Source organism: Crocuta crocuta, unplaced genomic scaffold, assembly GCF_008692635.1.
Source record: "Crocuta crocuta isolate KB4526 unplaced genomic scaffold, BGI_CrCroc_1.0 scaffold162, whole genome shotgun sequence".
NCBI lineage: Eukaryota > Metazoa > Chordata > Mammalia > Carnivora > Hyaenidae > Crocuta > Crocuta crocuta.
In genome coordinates this window covers 4,861,253-4,882,340 of record NW_027529433.1, presented here as the reverse complement: position 1 = coordinate 4,882,340, position 21,088 = coordinate 4,861,253, and the positions used below count along the sequence as shown (strand labels likewise).

General features: G+C 36.0%; 1 protein-coding gene across 1 annotated transcript in view; it reads right to left on the bottom strand.

The window, feature by feature from the left end:
* The window catches only part of AP3B1 (adaptor related protein complex 3 subunit beta 1), a 270,204-nt gene that overhangs the window by 33,972 nt on the left and 215,144 nt on the right, over nt 1-21,088 (bottom strand). The window contains 1 exon segment of the mRNA XM_077759898.1: nt 3,012-3,243. Coding sequence (XP_077616024.1) covers nt 3,012-3,243 — 232 coding nt within the window.

Sequence of the window (21,088 nt, the reverse complement as noted above, 5' to 3'; positions counted from 1 at the left end):
GCTTAGCGCCACACTAATTCTGGAGGACAGCTCATGATCAATGGCATGTTTTATTATATGAATGCTTCAAGAGCAAAGTAATCAGCATAAAATTATTCATAAAATGGATTTATATTATTTGAAGGCTACTACATTGGGGAAGTTTACTCAGTCAGGCATCTGTGTTTGGATACAGCTTCGGGATCAGTGCTATATACATAAAAGGGGTATACAGTAATGGCTGAAAAACATGGGCTCTATCATACCTCACCATTAATAATGAAAAAAGAAATCACACAGGCTGCCAGAGACTTTGATGTGACACTTGTACAGTAACAAGTAAAATATTTGCTGAACTCAAACTTTCGACTGTTAACATAAAGCCAGTGAATATAGTGCTGAATGCCTAAGGCGTGTGTGTGTGTGTGTGTGTGTGTGTGTGTGCGCGCGCATGTGTGTGTGTGTTTTAAATCACGTAGATACTCGGTCTCTTTGGGAAAGACGGCACGGCACATTACGCCTAATACTCTTGCAGGGAATACAGTTTCATGCTAAAGGCAGGGCAAAATCCAGACAAAAGTCACTGTATATTATAGGCAAAAAGAAAATAGATTGTTGATAAATAAGAAAGCTGCTGGGCTCCGTAACATACGCATATTATTAAATATTTCATTTAAAATTTATTGTGCTTATTAAATATTTTCCTCATTTCACAAAAAAGATTAAAATACAGTATTTGTTTTTTGTTGCATAAGATATTTTTGGAGGACTAATTAAGATATATCATACTCCGTAACTCTACTGTAATCTATTGATAAAAGAGGAGGCAGGTGTTATTGCACAGGAAAAAACTATGTATCTTGAAAGTATTCAATAAAACGCCAAAAAAATGAATAAAACATTATGGTTGTAAAAATTTACCTAAGAAAAGACAAGAAAAGCCTATGGCTAGTATTGAGGCAATGGTATACGTTCATATTTTATTTCTGTGTTAAGGCCATACTATGAGATTTATTATATTTATTTCTTCTAGTCTACATAGGCCAACAAAAGGTCAACTCATCAACTCATTATGCCAACTCAAAGAAATGTTAATACTGTTCTACTGTTTTAACCTTTGGATAACATTTTCAACCTTCAGACAATTCATTTATCAGCAGCTTAACATTTCTTAAACTAAACTAATTTTTTACTAGGTAAAAAATGCTGGATTTTAAGCAATAAAAAAGAACACAAATTCTGGATATTCTGGAACTCCTTAGCAATGTAATGACTTCACAAAATAATTTAATAAAAATGAGGACACTCAGTATTCATTAAATTGTGCCTTAATTACCAAATTATTTTAAAAAGTGTATTAAGTGGGTTCTGAAATCAAGTCACTTTAACTCTACTTTGGGTGCTTATAAACATCTACCATATGTCCTATGTTAGGAATTGTTTTATTCCTTTGTGTAAGAATATAACACAAAGAATGACTTCTCTGCTGAATGACTCATGAAAAGTTATAGGATAGAATTCAACAATGTCAAAAAGCTCATGTGAAGATGAAGAAAAATAGAATAGTTACATGAAATAATGAGTAAAGAAGGCACAGTTCCCTGCTTAAAAGGCTTTGCTCACCTAAAGTATTATAAAAAGGAACTATCTGGAACTTTGCAATGATAATATTTCAAGGACTCAATGACAGAAACCATCTATCAGTTTTAATTGATATTGCCTGGGGCTTCTCCCAGTGAAACTCTAGGACTGCTTCCACTTCTACCAAACAGAAAAAATAGAGGTAAACACTAATTACTACATTCCTTTAAACTCAAAGTAACACACAATTGTTATAATTTTCAAAAGGTGTATTTCAGGCAAAATAGTTAAAAAAAATGGAAGAAGATGACAGCTGGTGAGACAATATGATGTAATGAGCACAGAGGCCACATGGAAAGCACAGGCTGCATCTCAGGGACAGCCTCCTCTACCTCAACTGGTGGTGTTGTATGTTGGAATAAAGGCCCAGTACTGCCAGATCTTGTGTGCCTTTTTCCAAGAAAAGTGAGATTTGTGGGTTTTTAAATGTAAAAACATCTTGATTTCTATCTTTTAAAATTCTTTCTTTTTAAAGAGTTTTTTTTTAAGTTTATTTATACGAGAGGGAGAGAGAGTGTGGAGCCTGAAGCAGGGTTCGAGTGTACCTGAAGCAGGACCTGAACTCATCAACCATGAAATCATGACCTGGGCCAAAGCGGATGCTTAACTGACTGCATCAGCCAGGCACTTCAAAACATCCTAATTTCTAAATGGTAGCAAAAGATTAAAAATATTTTAAAACATGATGTGTATAAATACTAGTAATATACTACTGACTACTTTTTTAAGTTTATTTATTTATTTTGAGATCAACAGAGTGTGTGCACTCAATGGACAGGCAGAGAGAATGAGAAAATCCCAAGCAGGCTCTGTGCTGTCAGTGCAGAGCCTGAGACGGGGCTTGATCTCACTTACTGTGAGATCATGATCTGGGCTGAAATCAAGAGTTAGATGCTTAACCTACTGAGCCACCCAGGTACCCCTAATATGGGCTACTTTATACTGTATACCTGGAAAGGAAGACAAACAGAGTAGTATAAATCCTCTCAGCCTTTCCTCTCCTCATTTTGCTATTTACGGGATGTAAAAGGAAACAGGGAAGGGGAGATATTATTCAAAAAGGAAGACTAAACTCAAGCAGGGAATGAAGTTGGCCAGGAAGAGAAACTGAGAGAAAGTGATGAAGACAGGTAAAATGAGAGGCAATTTTACTTCTTCAGGTCCATCCTTTCATTAATACTGGTACATGTTATCATTGCTGGCACCCAATTCACTAAGGGCAAAGACGTGTATTCATCTTGTATGATAAATTCGGTTTAAAAAGAGAAAAGAAATGTAAACTGACTATACTAACAAATATAGTCAATAAAATAATATGTATTCTACTTTACTTTTAAAATAAATGTATTTAATTATCAAATACAACGTTTTAAATGAGAATTAATATTTACCTATTGGATTAAACACATGCATTTGCATGCCTATAGGAAGTTTTTTCCCCCCTATGTGGATATTTTCTATCTTTCGATCAGTAGTATTATTCAGTGTTATTTGTACAGAGACCATCTTATCACCAAAAATACAAGGTTGTCTTGGAAAGAAATAATGGGCAGCCAGTCCTTTTCCACTCATTCGATGAAGTAGCACATGAGTTTTCACTGGTACAAACACAGGAGCACTGACCTGTTGCACATTGGAAAAACAAAGAAAGATAAATTAGTAAATATAGTTATTCTCTTTGAAAATTGTAGGATATGAATTCCTGTTTTATAAACCACAATAACAAACATCATACTCACAGATATTAAATCTGAAATTATATAAAAAAGAAAATGCCTTCAAAACAGCATTAAAATTTTTTCTATACTCTGCAACGTATATTAAAATATTTTGACAACATATACCTAATAAGAGAATAAGTAAATGAGAAAGGGGCATTAAGAAGGACACCTGTTGGAATGAGCGCTGGGTGTTACATGTAGGGGATGAATCACTGGATTCTACTACTGAAATTCATTACTCCACTATATGCTAACCTGGATGTAAATTTGAAAAATACATTAAAAAAAGGAAGAGAATAAGCTGTCATATATTCAAATTTTTCTGAGTTTATAAACTTTTTTGTTAGTTTTTCGCTATGTACACTACATTTGGGCATCTTGCTTATTTTATTAGTTTTAATAATTTGTCAGTTGATTTTTCTCAGGTTTTTGAACTGTTAGATGGTATCATCTACCAAGAATGAGCATCTTGCACCTTCATTTCGAATCTCAGCTCCTTGAACTTTTTTTACCTTGCATTTCTTTCACTATAAAATGAAGACTATGATCTCCTTCAAGGTGGTTTCTTCTTTTGCTTTGATAATTAAAAAGATCTTCCCTACTCTGAGCTTCCTTAGTGACTTGTAAATGCAAATGTTCTGATTATTACATACTTGGAGATATTTGTGGTTCTTGATTGAACTGTTAAGCCAGTACCACATTGCTTTATTTCTTACAATCCTACAATATGATTCAATTATTTGGCAAAACAAAGTGTCCTTTATCACTCCCTCACTACCATCAGTATTTTCTTGACTAATTATCTGTCTATATCGTTCCATTGAGCTTTGCCTCTTTTAGTTAAACTCTCCCCTCAATTTTGAATGGAATCAGAGGAGCATATTAAATGAAGAAACACCATCCTTTCTAAAATCATGTGATGGCTATCTTTCCATTCAAAGTCAAAGTACTGCAAGTAGCTTGACCTGACATGAGCAAGCTTTTTAAAAAAATCAATTTGTAATTAAACAGGGCTAAACAAGATTTTTTCCTAACAAGTGTACTCTCCTAAGCAAGGTTTTCTATTTTAATTGTGAATACATATTAACCTATTCAATACTTTCATCATGCCACTGACACCTGATGACATTACAACTTAATAATATTAGTAATTTAAGATTCATCAACAAAAATCCAAGAATTAAATATCATATATACAACATGATAGGCAGTGTTTTCTAAGCACCATTAAAATACAGTATTTCTTCTCCAAAAGCTCAATTTTTAAGAGTGAGCAATTTATAATAATCATCTTAAAAATGCACAAGAATTTATTTATAAAATACAATAATTTAAAATGAGTGAATTTTAAATTTTGGCTATATAAAATAATGGGCCAACTGGCCTACTGTGCATTCTACTTTGGCCTTTTGATGATGAAAATAATCTAGTATTTTAAGTTTTCAAAGCACTTCCACTTCTGAACTTAGGTTCTTATTCATGTAAAAAAAATATTTTCAGGGGCACCTGGGTGGCTCAATTGGTTAAGCATAACTTCAGCTCAGGTCATGATCTTGAGGTTACTGAGTTAGAGCCCCACAAAGGGCTCTGTGTTGTCAGTGCAGAGTCCACTTTGGATCCTTCGTCCCCCTGTCTCTCTGCCCCTCCCCTCCCCCTCTGGTTCTCTACTCTCTCAAAATAAATACACAAACTTAAAAAATTATTTTCAAAAATCTTCTGTTTCAATGCTCACACTAAGTTCTATTTCCCTTACAAATTCTGGAGAGTTTATCAGCATATCCAAGACAGCAATCCCTAGCTGGGAACATTCATTTACAGATATAATGGACATCATAAAAAGAAGCAAAAAGATATAGAAATTGTTGTGTATGATTGCACTAGTATATATATATGTATAATATTTATAAATTTATTACCTGAAAAAAATCTTAAATTCTCATGTCACTGAGGCTAAATAATCAACCTTAAACACAAGCTCTTAACTGGATAATTAACATTTTTCAGTATCTTATGCTTATTCCTTTAATTAGATGATAACATACCGGAGACAGTAATTCTTATTTTATTTTCTTCATTGTTGCAGACACACAAGTGTCATTAAGTCATTAAATACATGTTGATGCAGTTTTTCCTCTATGAAAACTGATTAAAGTTTGGGCAACACATAATATGACAAAATGAAGCTCAAATTTGGACAGAGGCAAGCGTGGAGCAGCAGAACGGAAGCAGGAGTTTGGTTTACACATAGCTAGGAATATGCACTTAAACATCATATAAGGTGCTTAGAAATATAAGGAGCTTTACACCCCAAGTCACATGAGATTATCTACGTCTCCGTTGGTTTATTGATTCTCTCTCGGTCTTACCCTGGGACACACGGTCCAAATATCTTTCTTTCTACCCTGTCTCAAAATTCTGCACCTTTATTATAATCATTAAAAAGATGTTAATGGATGTGCAAAGAAAGAAATACATACTTTTCTCCACTCATTCTATCCACACTCAGTCAAGTTCAAGAAGCACTCTAATAAATTCAACATCTAAAAAAGGTCCTCCCTGACAATCCTCAAAGGCTGTGATATCTAGTTCCTCTACTACCTAGATGAATTACATAGGTGAAATTTTGTCCAATAAAACCAGTAGGTTCCATAAACCCTTCAAAAATTTCCAGATGCAATTCAATTAATCCTGATGGAAAAACAAGGTTTTCGTTCGATATTTTGTATATCAAGTATCTATACTCCAGAAACATAGATGATCTGTGGCAGCTTCTATTCTAAGATGCTAAACACTGGGAATGGCTTTTCTGACTTCACATTTTATAAATATCAATAATCTTACTAAGCATACAAAATAAAAGGTAATAAATTAGTTACAGAAAGATCTAGATTTGGGCTGTGAAAATGAGGGATTACATTTAGGACAACAGGCAGATACTGAGCGAGTATGAACAAAAGAGGTAATTTTGGGTAAGGGCAGGCACACTACAGTGCACAAGTCACATGTGGCTGGCTTCCTGCTTATCAAGTGTATGGAACATGGTCATATTCATTTACATGCTGTTGATGCTTGCTTTGCAATGGTAGAGCTGAGTACTTACCATATTTACTATTTACAAATGTATTTACTATCTGCACCCTTTGCAGGAAAAGTTTGCTGGCCCAGGATCTAGGGGCACAGATGTTACATATTTCCCCTCCCCTGCCTCTCTCGTTGTTGGGAAATCATTCTCCACAGTCTTCCATGTTTTTGAATGTCTTCTGAGCAAAGGTATTAATCTGGCTACTCAAAATCTTTTCAAGGATGTTTGTATAGCAAACAGCCTTTGGAAAAAGGAAAATGTTTTATGGTGAGGCACAGTTTGGGCAGATTTGCTAACAGCTCTTTCTATCTTCTGTAACGGTTCCTCTCCTTGTAAAGCAAAACACTACATGCGGAGTCATCACCTGGCCTTCATCATATCACCCTGTGGGAACTGGGGCTCAGAGAAGCAGTGCAGATGAGGTTACTCTGGCTACTGCTATTGCTGTAATAAACTGCCCCTTATCTTTGAGACAGGAGTCTCATGTCTTTCACCAGTATCCATGAAATTGTCTTAGGCAACTTGTTTACTTGCAAGTAGAGTAGTATCTCATATCCTTCACAGTTCTTGATACTCATTTTGTTTTGATCAGTGAACATTTCCCACATTCGTTTAACTCTAAACAGCTAAATTAATTCTTATTAAGACTATCATAAAACAGATGTGAAGTGGCAACTGACTGAGGGGTGGACATAGGCTTAAAATCTAGCTTACGTAAGGGGCGCCTGGGTGGCTCAGTCGGTTAAGCGTCCAACTTCGTCTCAGGTCATGATCTCACAGTTCGTGGGTTCGAGCCCCGCGTCGGGCTCTGTGCCGACAACTAGCTCAGAGCCTGGAGCCTGTTTCAGATTCTGTGTGTCTCTCTGTGTGTCTGACCCTCCCCTGCTCACGCTGTCTCTCTCTATCTCCCAGAAATAAATAAAAAAAGCATTTAAAAAAATCTAGCTTACATTCAAGGGTGCCTTTCTGGAGTATGCAGAGTAGCACCATAGGAGATAGTGGCTTTGCTAATGAAAATACTACTTCACAAAGTAGAAACTACTTTTTTCATTTAATTTTGATTTTTGAAAGTCCATGCTATGATCTGATTGTTTCTATGAGTTTCTTAAGTTATCAGGAGATGTTCTGATAGCTGACAAGACGTCAAATATGTTCTATGACACTAAAGAATAAAAATAATTAAAATATTTCAGGGTTGCTTTTATCTAATTCATGACTGAAGTCGTGTCCTTTGAGGGAGGCTTCTATATAGTGTTTTACCCTGTAGGGTTATATATGGGATTGTCTGCTTAACACACTCTACCATGTTCCAGGAGTGTTGCCACCATCAGTTCTGGATGGAGCGCGCATGTTCTGATACCACCTTGCGACCTGACCGCAATTAATTGGTTCAGGAACAGATACCTGGCCCAATGCATCTCTTTCTCCAGATTTTTGGATTCAGGGCCTGGGAAGTCAAGCCTGTCTCTCTCAAGAGGCTAAAATTCTGCGATTTAAAACTCTAATGTTTGTGGACATATTTCCTGCCATACTTTTCAGGAAGAAATAAAGCAGAATCTAAGAAAAGCATGGGTGAGAGACAGAGTGTCCTGCTGGTATCTTTGGGCTTTATAGTTTTTGAATTCGACACATTCCTACCCCTCGCTGAAGCTTGTTTTTGTGAAATACTCTAGCCTTCCTTCCTAGAACTTCCTTCTTTTTTTTTTTTTTTTTAAATTTGGTTAGGCTAGTTCAAATTAGGTTTCTATCTTTTAACTTCCCAACCAACTACTGGTCAGGAGTAGTCCGGTTTCATGACATTATTTGGAGAGGAGGGAATAAACTAATGGGAGAATGTGCTCTCTTGCCTCTTTTCCTAAAGCTCTGGTTGATACGGAATGGAGAGATAAGAGAGTCAGATATGGCCTCTAATAGCTTGAACCATATGAATCTATCAATTCTACAGATCATAACAGTTGAATTAGCAATTCATATGGTTCAATCTAAGAACTTGCTTTTGGTTCAAGACTACTTAGTCCCATCTTCAGCAGGAAAGAGGAGTCCTTGATGTGGCCATCCTAACTCAATGGAGTTCTACAGTGAGGTTAGAGAGCAAAGCCCCTGCTAATAATAAGGTATCATGGGGCCTTTCTCTGTTCTCTGACTCTATATGTCCCATGGGCATCTTGGGGAGAAAGGTGGTCTTGTCCAATATTTGAGTATTCCAGAGCTCCCTGCCCCTTAAAATCATCACTATTTCAAATGCAAAGTAATTACTAATCATAACTTACTCTTTCAACTAACATTCACTTATTTGTGCCAACCACTATACTATGGAATAGGATGCAGAGACAAAGTCAGAGTATCCCAGTCCCCAAGGACTTTATTGTTTAGCTGGGGAAAGCTAAGTAAATCAACCAGTGTGATAAATGCCATGACAGCAATAAGCTTAGTATAGCAAGAAAATAGAAACGTCATAGCTGGTATCTGAGGAAGGAATCAGGGAGAAATCCATAATCACCTGAATGAACTACGTAAAATCTGACCACTTCTTATTCTACTGTTATCATCCTGGTCTGATCTACCATCATTCCACATGTGGGTTATTTCAACAGCCTTTTAATCGTTCTCCCTGTTTCTACTCTTGTACCCTACCGAGCACAGACTAAACACAATAGCCAGAAGGAATCAGTTAAAATAAAGTTACAAATATGTCATCCCTCTGGTCAAAATCCTCCAATGGCTCCCAATTTCACTGAACTTGAAAAGCCAAAAATCCTTATAAAGGCCCTTAAGGTTCCTTTTGGCTTATCCCCCTCATTTCTTTGATCTCATTTCCCATTAATGTTGAGCCCATTACTCACTTTGCTCGAGCCGCCCCAATTTCCTTGCTATTCCTTGTACACACCAGTACTGCTCCCACCATAGGCCCTTGGTATTGGTTCCCTCTTCCTGGAATGCCCTTCCTCCAGATACTCACAATGACTCCATTGTTACCTTCTTAATGAGGCTTAACCCATTTGCATGTCTTCCATCTGATTCCCCATTTTTCTTTTCCCATAGCTACTTTATACCTAACAACATAATTTGCTTATTTGTTATGTTTATTATTGGTCTCCCCATTTACTCCCTACTTTTATGTTCAATGTACAAAGCATAGTTTTAACCATTTTCAGAATTCAAAGCATAATTTTAGTATTTTAGATGAATCCAGAGGTTTGCATATAATGTACCTCTAGTGTTGGTCATAAGTATGCTTTATTTGATGCTGAGTGCTCAATTATAAATAACACTGTGACTACAAATAAAACAGTCTCATTGGAGCACACTGAGGTGATAAGTGGAGATTACCAATATTAATATTTGTTGGCTTTAGGATATGACTTGACTGGAAATTTTCTATTACATGTACGTGTAATTGTAAATAAACAAAAAATACCGTATTTCCAAAAGGCACACACAAAGAACAACTTATTAATTAGGACTTCTATGATACAATCAACCATTCTCAGAATATCAAGCTTAAGATAAAAGCATTATTTTCATTAAATATTAAAACTTATAGAAAACTTGCAAAGGCTGGATACTATAAAAGACAATACTTGAAATCATTAGTTTTGATTTAATTATTTAACTATAATGTTCCAAGAATTAAAAAGCTAGCTGCATCATAAACAAATGATATGGCTTATCTTCACTATGATTCCTGAGGAGGTAATTAGTTCAGTTACTGTAATAATTCTAAAATAAAAAGCCTCCTTCCAGAGTTAACAGAACAAAAAGCATCAAGTAACAATGAGATAATCCTCTACAAATCTTTACACAGCATATGTTTAAATAATAAAAGTCGTTTGTGTACTTTTTAGATGGTTTATGAAAATAACCAATCAATTCTGCAGACACAACATTATTTCTAAAGGAAATCTATGTGACTCATGATGCCTGTAGATACACAGAGACAAACCACACATATTTTATCAGTTTATTACAGTAAGCAAATAAGCGTGGAATGAGAGTGCACATAACTGTCTACTTAGCGCTTACTGAAACATTTATAAGAGCTGTTATCTCCCTAATAACAGACAGACAGCGTGCAATTTTAGAGAGGAGAAAAGCTTCATATTTTTTAACACTTCACTAAAAAGTAACTGAAGAGTGTAAAATGAAAAATACTCTGTGCAGTTAGCTGGTAATGGACCATATTATCAACTCAAGTTAGATTTATAGGATACAAACTAGTCACTAATAGTTATTTTATGACATAGCATGTCTGCTTTTTTTTGAGATTATTAAGATTAAAGTTGTAAAACTTCTTTTGAACATAGCCGTTCAAAATGATTGAATTATAAAATTTAAATGAGAATTGAAAAATAAAACATGGAATATCAAGTAAGTGCCTAAGAATAAACCTTGTTCAACATGTGCATTACTATTTCAAAGATAACACTTCCATCCATGTAAAGCTTTACAAAAACAATGTTTTCCAGCTTTTTGTGCTTTAATCCACACTTAGTCACTTAATCATTTTTAAGCATCATCAATCTATTCTGTTTCTGGACTTCAAAAATATGAAGATCTGTAGTATATAAAATGCTTTGTTTTGTTTGGCTTATTTCATAGCTGTATCTTTTTAGATCCACAATTTATAAAAATGACCTGAACAGGTACAACAGAGATACAGTTTCATGTTTAAAATGAGCATTTTAACCAATATGTCTTAAGTGATAAGAGCTGTAATGCAGAAAGCTGTAGTATTGTTTTTTTTACCCAGTAAACTGTAGACAGTGAGTCCATTTTACTTTTAACCCACAGTATTGGCACCATTACCTAGTACAGATTGAAAAAAAGGAAGGGGGAGGGCAAATTTTCTTAACTCTTAGCTCTAACTATAAACATAAACTCAAGGAAGTATATATGTCCATCTTCCATAAAATACTGCTTTTTAAAATAAGTTTATTTCTTTTGAGAGGTGGGCGAGGGGGGGTGAGAGAGAGAGAGAGAGAGAGAGAGAGAGAGAGAGAGGGAGAATATCCCAAGCAGGCTCTGCACTGTCAGCACGAAGCCTGATGAAGGGCTGGCCACGAACCATGAGATCATGACCTGAGCTGAAACCAAGAGTCAGACGCTTAACGGACTGAGCCACCCAGGTGCCGCCATCAAATATTACTTTAAATAAATGGTTTATAATTCTAAAGCTAACCTCCTCCTTACATATGTAAATTTAGGTATTCCAGAAAGTAATCATGTTCATTTCTCATATTTTATTTTACTAAACAGTATGTGAGACTTTTTACCTTTTATTTTGGTAATAATACATATTGTAAAAAAATATGTCTGCAGAAAGATATGAATATATTATCAACAAACATTTAATGAGTATCATACTTCTGTTAAGCAGACATTAGCAAACTCAACCTCTGGACCAAATCCAGTCCACTGTCAGTGGAACGCAACCATATTCCTTCATTTACATATTGTCTATGCCTGCTTTGTACACTCCAGTGGTAGAGCTGAGGGCTGTGGCCTGCAAAGCTGAAAGTATTTACTACCTGGCCTGTTAAAAAAGTCTGCTGACCGCCTATTATCGGATACATTCAGTTCATATGGGTGTTGAGATGAGGGGGAAATTACCTTCTAATAATATGCTATTTTTTCTCCTCTTCAAAGGTAAATCTATAAGCTTCACTATCGATACATTTAATGCTTTATATAAATCTGAGATCAAGAATGATGTGCATGTTCTTTTACTTACTACTTTCATGAAAAAACAGATCCAGAACCATGGATAAAGTCATGTTTTTCTATTCTTAGGTATGTTCTCCTATTCTTTTTTTATTTCCTTTCTGAATTTTGGTTTAAGGGTGCTAAGGGTTTTCAAAGTGTTTAGCAAAAATGGTTCCAATAAAATTCATTAGAACCAGAATATTTAATGTAAGTACAAAACAATTATGTGTTATCGAATAAAGATGCGATTATCGTATGACCTTAGTAGTTCTGTTGCTTTCTCTGATAGTATCAATGACATAATATAAAAAAGAAAATGTTAGTGCCCTTTTCCATTGTAACCAAACTCAGAACCTTGAGTTATCTTCGACACCCTCTTTACTTTCAACAATTAGTTGACAAGTTTGAAGTCCCTTGCATTCACTTCCTTCTTTACTGTCCACCTGCCACCAGCTTCGTTCAGGTCATCATTCACACTTAAAGCATTTAAAAAAATGCTTATTTAAAACAGCAACAGTAATGTATATTATTGAAAATAATTTCAAACTGTGTGGACAAATAAATAAAACTCCCCTCAGATTCAACCATAATTAACAATTTGGTGTCCTTCCTAAGCTTTTCCTCTCTTACTTCTGCTTCCCCATTCAACTTGGTCTCTCTGTCTTCATTTTTTAAGTTTATTTATTTTGAGAGAGAGAGAGAGAGACTGATGCAAGGAGGGGCAGAGAGGGAGGGAGAAAGAAAGAATCTCAAGCAGCCTCCACACTGTCAGCACAAAGTCCAAGGCAGGGATCAAACCCATGAACTGTGAGATGATGACCTGAGCTGAAATCAAGAATTGTATGCTTACCTGACTGAGCTACCCAGGCACCTTGGTCTCCTTTTCTTTAGATTTCATACACTCCGATCTGTACCCCACACTCCTATAGAAATCATTTTCCTAAGGTGTACCTCCCTTATGTGCTCAGCAAACTGGTGGAAAGTGCCAGGTTTTGAAGTCAGATCGACTTGAGCTGAAACTCTGGCTGTGCAACCTAACAATCCTTACTTCACCCTACGACACTAGAAAAGTTATGCTCTAGGCCTCAATTTTCACATCTGTGAAATGAAGAAACTACTATTTATCTTTCAGGGTGTTATAAACCTAGGCTAAGCATAAAACAAATCCAGAGGAATGAGGGGCCTGAGGAACATGACAGGCACAAGTAAGGAAGTAAGACAAGATTTCAGAGTGGAGATAAGCATGTGGGGCTGAAATCTAGTACAGGCGAAAGTTACCAGAACTGAACAGATGAACAGGTTGTGAGGTTACAGCTGCACAGGTTGCTAATGTGTACATGGAGCTCTCCCAGAAAATGGTGAGCTGGAGAAATTATATGTAAGATGCCAAGATCTTCACTGAACACGGGTAGTGAGTAAGAGATTCCAAGATGAGAATGACAAGGAAGGGAAGAAGGTAGGGTAAGATGGGATGCGCCTCAAGAGAGGAAGGAGAATGAGGATGACAAGGGAACGACCTAGAAGTAACACTTGGGGAGCTTCACATAAATAACCTTGCTTGTAATAAATGATTTCATCAAATACAGAAGTATAGAGCATTACGAGTGAGGTCATGCCGAGAATATTTCCAGTAGGATAGGGAGATAGAAATGGTGATTCTCAGAGAAAAACTAGGTTATATAATAATATTTTACAGAAGTACGTGAGAGAAATTAGTAGCTGTTCTACATATTTTACAGATGGGACCACTCCATCTAAACACTGGCCATGCTGCTTCCACTTAAATGAATTGTAACTTAGGGGACAGAAGGATATGGATCTCATCTAGATGAAGTCCTAGAGGAAGGAAAAGAAGTTATGTCTTAGTTGATACACAAATTGGAAAGTCAGTTTTATTATGGCTGCTTTAATGTTAAATAACAGGTCCCTCTAGGAACGCCTTCTCTGAATCTGATACGGGTAGAAAGTACCCTTTCACATCACAGATGCCAGACATACCACAAGTAGCTCAGCAATTCTTGACAGTGTGAGGATGGGAAGAGGTCCTTTGAGACCATCAGAAGACACACACACGTATTTTTTTTTCCCGATCTCTGCATAAATATTTTAAATTCTTCAGTGAGGAGGTAGGGATGGGAAGAAGAACTTGATTTATAACATAGGAACCTAAGCATCTTTGGAGTTCATGTCTCTGGTAGCAAAGCCCACTGATGAGCTCAGCTTCTCTTCATTAAAGTCACTTGGCTATGAATTTTTTTGGATCAAGTCCTGGGATTAGGGTCTAGGTGACTGTACTCTGACACTGGTTCATGTATGCTCAGCTTATACCTATTTTTGACATGTGAACCATTTTTCTTCAGAAGCAACAAAGGCTATGACTTCCTTATTGTCAAGCAGACTTATGGTGAGCAGTGGTTAAGAAAGAAAACACTGGATTTTAAGTTAGCAGCCCTTCAGGTTACTTGGTGAAAAGAAAATCAATTAGTTTCTCTGAGCTTGAATTTGTAAAATAAATGGTAACACTACCTAATTCACTGGATTTGAAAAGGATATACTGAGAGGGGTGCCTGGGTGGCTCAGTCGGTTGGTTAGGCGTCAGACTCTTGATTTTGGCACAGGTCATGATCTCACCGTTTGTGGGTTTGAGCCCTGCATCAGGCTCTGCACTGGGCATGGGACTTACTTAAGATTCTCTTTCTCCTTTTCCCTCTATCCCTCCCCTGTTTGTTTTCTCTCTCTCTCTCCAAAAAAAAAAAAAAAAAAAAAAAATATAGTCAGATATTGCATATGAAAGTGTGCTTTAATTATTATTAAAGATAATATTTGCACAGATTAAAAAAACAGTGGCAGAACTAAGATTGGAATTTAATGTTTTTAAGTGTAATTTCTGTCGAGCAATAAGCTATAATTCCCTTTTTAATAAATACAAAATACTCCTTATAATAAAAGGGAAAAAAAAGATCAGTCGTGCAAACTGTTGGGGAGATTTTCTTCTCTCCTTCAGAGAACTACAGGAAATAGGAAAAGCCAGTATTTATTTCTTTCCAAAGATGATTAATAATTGAGGAAACTATCTTAAATATGATCTTAATTGTGATTGAGTACCTCTAGTCAAAAGAAGTTTTGAAAGCAAATCAATAAAATGAGATTAGAATTATGTTTAAAATATCAGTTCTCTAATAAACTAGGCATGTGTAAGTGGATTTCAAGTGATAATTTCGTAAGCATCAAAAAGCAAAGGAATCTCAAGAGAAGTCTGAATGCTGTAACATCAGAGGAAGACTAACTCCTATGCTCTGAGATATTTTATATTTATTTCATCAGTGTTACAGCATTAATAAAACCTCTATTATCTACATAGCTATCTTTAGCAATGAAATTAGAGAATCCCACTTTTATTCTAGTTGTAAGGAGTTAATTCTTAGAATTTGAACACGTTGCAAGGACCAATGCAGAATATTACTTAAGAAAAAAACAAAAAAAGCAATGAACCCGAGGCACCTGGATGGGACACTAGGCCAGAAGGTAAGGGACATGGGTTAGAGTTTCAACTCAGCCATGCACTGGAAGTGAGGCCTGACCTAAATCACAGCGTCACTTAGCTTCTGTTTTTCTCTTCTGTAAAATGGAGCTAATTATACATATCCTGTCTGTTTCACTGAGTTCTTGTGAGGATAAAAGGAGATTGTATATGTGAAATTGATTTTTAAACTGTTCAATAAAGGCATTATTGGGATTATTAGTAAATTGAGTTTTCAGTCAACGTTAAAACACCAATCTGTCAGGTAACATAGGGTCATCAGGTTAGAAGTACATATCAAAAAGCTGAATCACCATTGGAGAAGGGCTTTTAAAGCAAAATTGCTGTATTTATTGATAGTACCATCCAAAGGCCTTTAAAAAAGTAATTCCTTCCCCCATGTCCTTTTTTCCCCTCTCTGTTAGATGTGGGTGAAGAGGACCGTTCTCTAAAAGGTTTCTAAATGATGTTGATGTTAAAAAATATAGTATCACCATTTAACAGCCTTTTAAAGAACAGTCCCTAGTACAGTCTTTGTTAACAACTGAGGAAGGGACTATTTGTTCAAAGGCTTTTAGAGGATGTTGTTAAAAGAATATATAGTGACATCATTTAAAAGCCTTTTAAATAATAGTTCTTCTTCCCTCCCAATTGTAATGTCCTTGGCTTTCATTTATTTTGTACTACCAGCTGAAAATGGACATGCCAACATATTATTGGCCACGGCAGGCATTTGTTGGATGGAGAACGATGTATTGCTTTTAAAAAGGTCGCTGTCCAGAAATAAATCTGATTCTTTAAGAACATAGTACCATTTCTACACAGGATATTGCCCACCTACCTTATCATTGAGTTGTAGTACATTTCGCCTGTTTTCTCTGAGTTTACTGAAGAAGTTATCTTGAAAACGGGAAAGAAGTCATAGGCAAGTCATTCCCAGATTTCCTGTGGCATGAATGTAGTCTTACCATCCGTCCACCCACTGCTGCATCAGTTAACTCTCCACCCAACTTACAACAAAACCTAACTTTAGCTCCTATTCTGTCTTTATTAAATTATTTCTGCCCACTATCCTCTCATTTTAGACTTTACTCCACCAGGAAATAGCAGTGGACACTTAGGGTTCCTCTCCACATTCAGCTCCCGGGGACAGGAAAAATTAAGTTAATCATTTAGTGTAAACACAAAGTCAGATAGCGAGTAAGCTTTGAGAAGATTAGCTTTGATTATCATTCACATAAAAAAGAACTAGTTCCAGCAGTATAATCATAGGATATGAAACAATTTTCCATCTCTTCTTGTGTTGAGTCTTTTCAGAAAACTGTCATTTTAAGAATAGGTATTCCTAGACCTAGAACACTTTGATGAAAAAAGTCTTTATAAAGCCTAAAAGCACAGCCCTCGATATACACTGTTTCAATTCTAAATTTTAGTGTAGTGTACCCCTCATTTTTTGTCAGTCTTGTACACAGAACTCACTTGTTAGTTCTTCATAATTCACAGTAAATCATATGATTTAAAATATCAGATACTACCCCCCCTAATAAATTGCTCAATTACAAGCCCTAATTGATCCACATAGCTCTTCCTGAACCTACTCCAGCCCAAAATGATATTAGCCACATTTGATTTTGACATTTCCTATAATTTACTTTTCATACTGTAACCTTTATGTACTTCAATGTATAAACTTTCTTTTTATGCATTAGGTAAAAATTAGCTAAGTGCTAAGCCTGGACAGTAAATTTCTTCAAAATTTTTGCATAATTTTTAAAAAATGTTTTTATTTATTTTTGAGAGAGAGATAGAGACAGCATGAGCAGGGGAGGGTCAGAGAGAGAGGGAGACACAGAATTTGAAGACAGTCTCCGGGCTCTGAGCTAGCTGTCAGCACAGAGCCCGACCCGGGTCTTGAACCCACGAACCGTGAGATCATGACCTGAGCTAAAGTCAGACGCTCAACCGACTGAGCCACCCAGGCGCCCCGCATAATTTTAAAAGAGATATAAATAATTTTTTTTTCCACAAAAGGCTTATGCAGTGATTCAGTTTCAAAAGCTTTTTAGCTTCCAGCCCTTGAATGGGAAATGTTACCATGTCTGGCCCCAACAAACAGCACTGAAATACAAAACAAATACACACACATACACGTTTTGAACTGTGTTGCCTTAACTGCACAAGTGAGTTATTTGTGCCTATAATTATATTTGGTAGGAAACAGTTAAATATTTTAGTATGTATTTTTAAGTATTTATTTTTGGGAGAGTGCGAGTGGGGGAGGGTCAAAGAGAGGAGAACAGAAGATCTGAAGTGGGCTCTAACTCATGAACCATGAGATCATGACCTGAGCTGAAGTCAGACACTCAACCGACTGTGCCACATAGGTGCCCCTAAAATATTTTAAAAACTGAATAAAACCTCAAGTCATTTGAAATGTTTTCATGATCTATTGAGATAAATCAATGTTTCACTGAGAAATACTACTGTAATTCTGATTCTAATAAATGAAAGTCGGTAAGAAATGGAAATAAAAATTCTAACTTAAAGAAACATCAATAAGGTAACAATAGGAAGATGAAAATATAGAAAATTTAATTTAACATGACTGACCTGAAATTTTCAAATTTGAGTGCTTATGACTAGAGTTTAAGTAAAACTTCCTGCTGCAAATAAGAATTGTTTGGTTAGGCAGCTGGTCATAAACTCCACAGCAGGGCTCCATCTGAATTCTAGGAATAAGTGTGAGTGATCACCATGGTGTGGTGCTGGGCTCTGGTTCTCCATCAGAATGATCTCCACAAATGCCACGGCCCTGTCCTTCCTCCCCTCTTCCATTTCACAGGTGAGGCAAGAGTGTCTGAGTCATTTTCCTCTTTAGAGGTGAGGTGGTATACAGAATGATGGCCCCCAAAGGTATCCAAGTCCTACGCCACAGAACCTATGAATATGTAACATGCACGATTAGGGGGAATTAAGGTTGCTAATCAGCTGATTTTGAGAGAGGGAGATTTTCCTGATTATCTAGGTGGGCCAGTGTAATCATACAGACCTTATAAGGATAAGTTAAGGAGGCAGGAGAGCCAGTGTTAGAACGACGCAATGTGACAACAACTCAATCAGTCATTCTGTGAAAGATGGAAGAGCCCATGGAGCNATGTAAATAAAAATTCTAACTTAAAGAAACATCAATAAGGTAACAATAGGAAGATGAAAATATAGAAAATTTAATTTAACATGACTGACCTGAAATTTTCAAATTTGAGTGCTTATGACTAGAGTTTAAGTAAAACTTCCTGCTGCAAATAAGAATTGTTTGGTTAGGCAGCTGGTCATAAACTCCACAGCAGGGCTCCATCTGTGGGCAAGGAATGTGGGCAATCTCTAAAAGCAGGAAACGTCAAGAAGGATTCTGAGAGACTTCAGAAAGAATACAGACATGCTGATACCTGAATTTTAGCTCAGTGAGGCCCATTTTTTGACTTCTGAACTGTAAGATAGTAATAAATTTGCACTGTTAAAAGCTACCCAGTTTCTGATAATGTACTGCAGGAGTAACTGGAAACCAATAAAGGTAATTGTGCTGTCTAGTTAAAACCTACTGTTTCAAATTCTTGTGTCATAAAACCTATCTGTGGAGTCTATGTTATATATTTGTTTGCATACATCTTACAATGGCTGATCTGTGGTTTGAGAGGCATCAAAAATTCTGCTTTTCCTATAGTATATTCTCATTAGATTTAAGTTTCAACTAGCAAAGACACTAATAAATTTGAGTGGCTCTCAAACCTGGATAGTTATTTGTCACAATCATTTAGAGGACTGGTTTTTAAAAACTCCCTCTCTTAAATACCCCTGACATATTTTTAATGATCACATTGAGTTGGTTTTGATGCATTTGGGTAAATGATAGGTACTGAGAATGAATGAAAAAAATAAAAGAGGAACTGTGTTCCAAAGGCTCTAATTTAATGTACTGCATATTACCTCTTAATCTTCTTCAGTTAGTATTTAAAAGTCTTTCTGATAAAGGATGCACATAGAAACATTTTATATGAATTTTATAGAAGCAAAAGGGGATATTTTCAAAGTAGTAGTAGTCACAGACATTTGGCAGGGTAGGTGTGGGTGGGGCAGAACAAGTTTAGGATAATGAAAACCTAGGTTACGGAAAGAGAGTGGGTAGGTATTAAAAGAGCAATAATCCTAAAGAAACTCTCAAAAATGTTACATTTTTTTCTAGAGCCATCTTTCTCTGAAACGAACACAATAAAAAAGTCAGATTAAAAAGGTTACATAAACTATGTCTCCAGATCCAGATTCTTAAGCACTTTGCAACCATTCATGTCAAAGTTAATGTTGTAACTGCTGGGATAAATAATGCAGGTGTACCCAAGGGTGCTTATGCAACCAGGAAAAGTGGAACCACCAGAAATAAAAGCAAATATAAGCAAATGCTGCTCACAAAAAGCTCAATTCAATTCTACATATGCAGAATGGCAAAGTGTTTCTTGGTGGAAGTTCTACATCTATATATTATATTAGAGAACACATTTAGCATTTTAATCCAAGATAAAAGGATTTTTCTCTGAATATTTGGCAGCAATAGTAATATCTTCTATCAAGAACCCAAGGCACCTTATACAGACCTCCAATGCAGCTCTACTCACATATTACTGTACTCTTGTGTTTATGGTTTCCATTTCCATAGGGCTCTTAAGATGTGCCTTAAACCTGTAACCATGGCTTACTTTTTTAATTTGCTGCAGCTTATACCAAAATGTTGGAATGAAGAAGATACTCCATTCGTGTTTATTAACAGAAACATACAAGTTTAAAAAAACTTACACTAAGAAAACCATAACCTCCAAAGTTCTTACTAGAAGCAAAAGAGAACCAGTTTGATCCAAAGATACTAAAGTCTGCAAAGAATGTAAAGGACATTAACCTGTATTCATTACTTTACCCAAACTATTCCTGGAGATCTGAGAAATTACACACAATCATGATACATAACTCTGATGTTTAATCTGACTCCTGCTCAGATTATTTCAATGTCTATTGTTATGTAAAGCACCTTTTGGCTGACAGCTTTGAAATAAGTATTGAGCCACATATATATAAAAATACACTCTTATAAAGCACTCAGAATATACATAATCTGGTCAAGTTTAAAAACTGATACATTATGATTCCCTGTGCTGATTTGTTGAAAGACTGGTTAACTGATAACCTTTTCCAGCTATGCACCATTCTTTTAAAACTTGGTTGAAGGGCACTGATTATCTAAGGAAGAAGCAGCTAAAGTAAGCCAAATATTAATTTTTGAGAGTTTCCTTTAACCTGTTTTACCTATTCCCTAAATGTGTAAAATTAACAAGCCATTCAAACTTGTTGGTTGGTACATCTATGGGTTTTATCAAATGAAGCCATGTAAAATTTCAA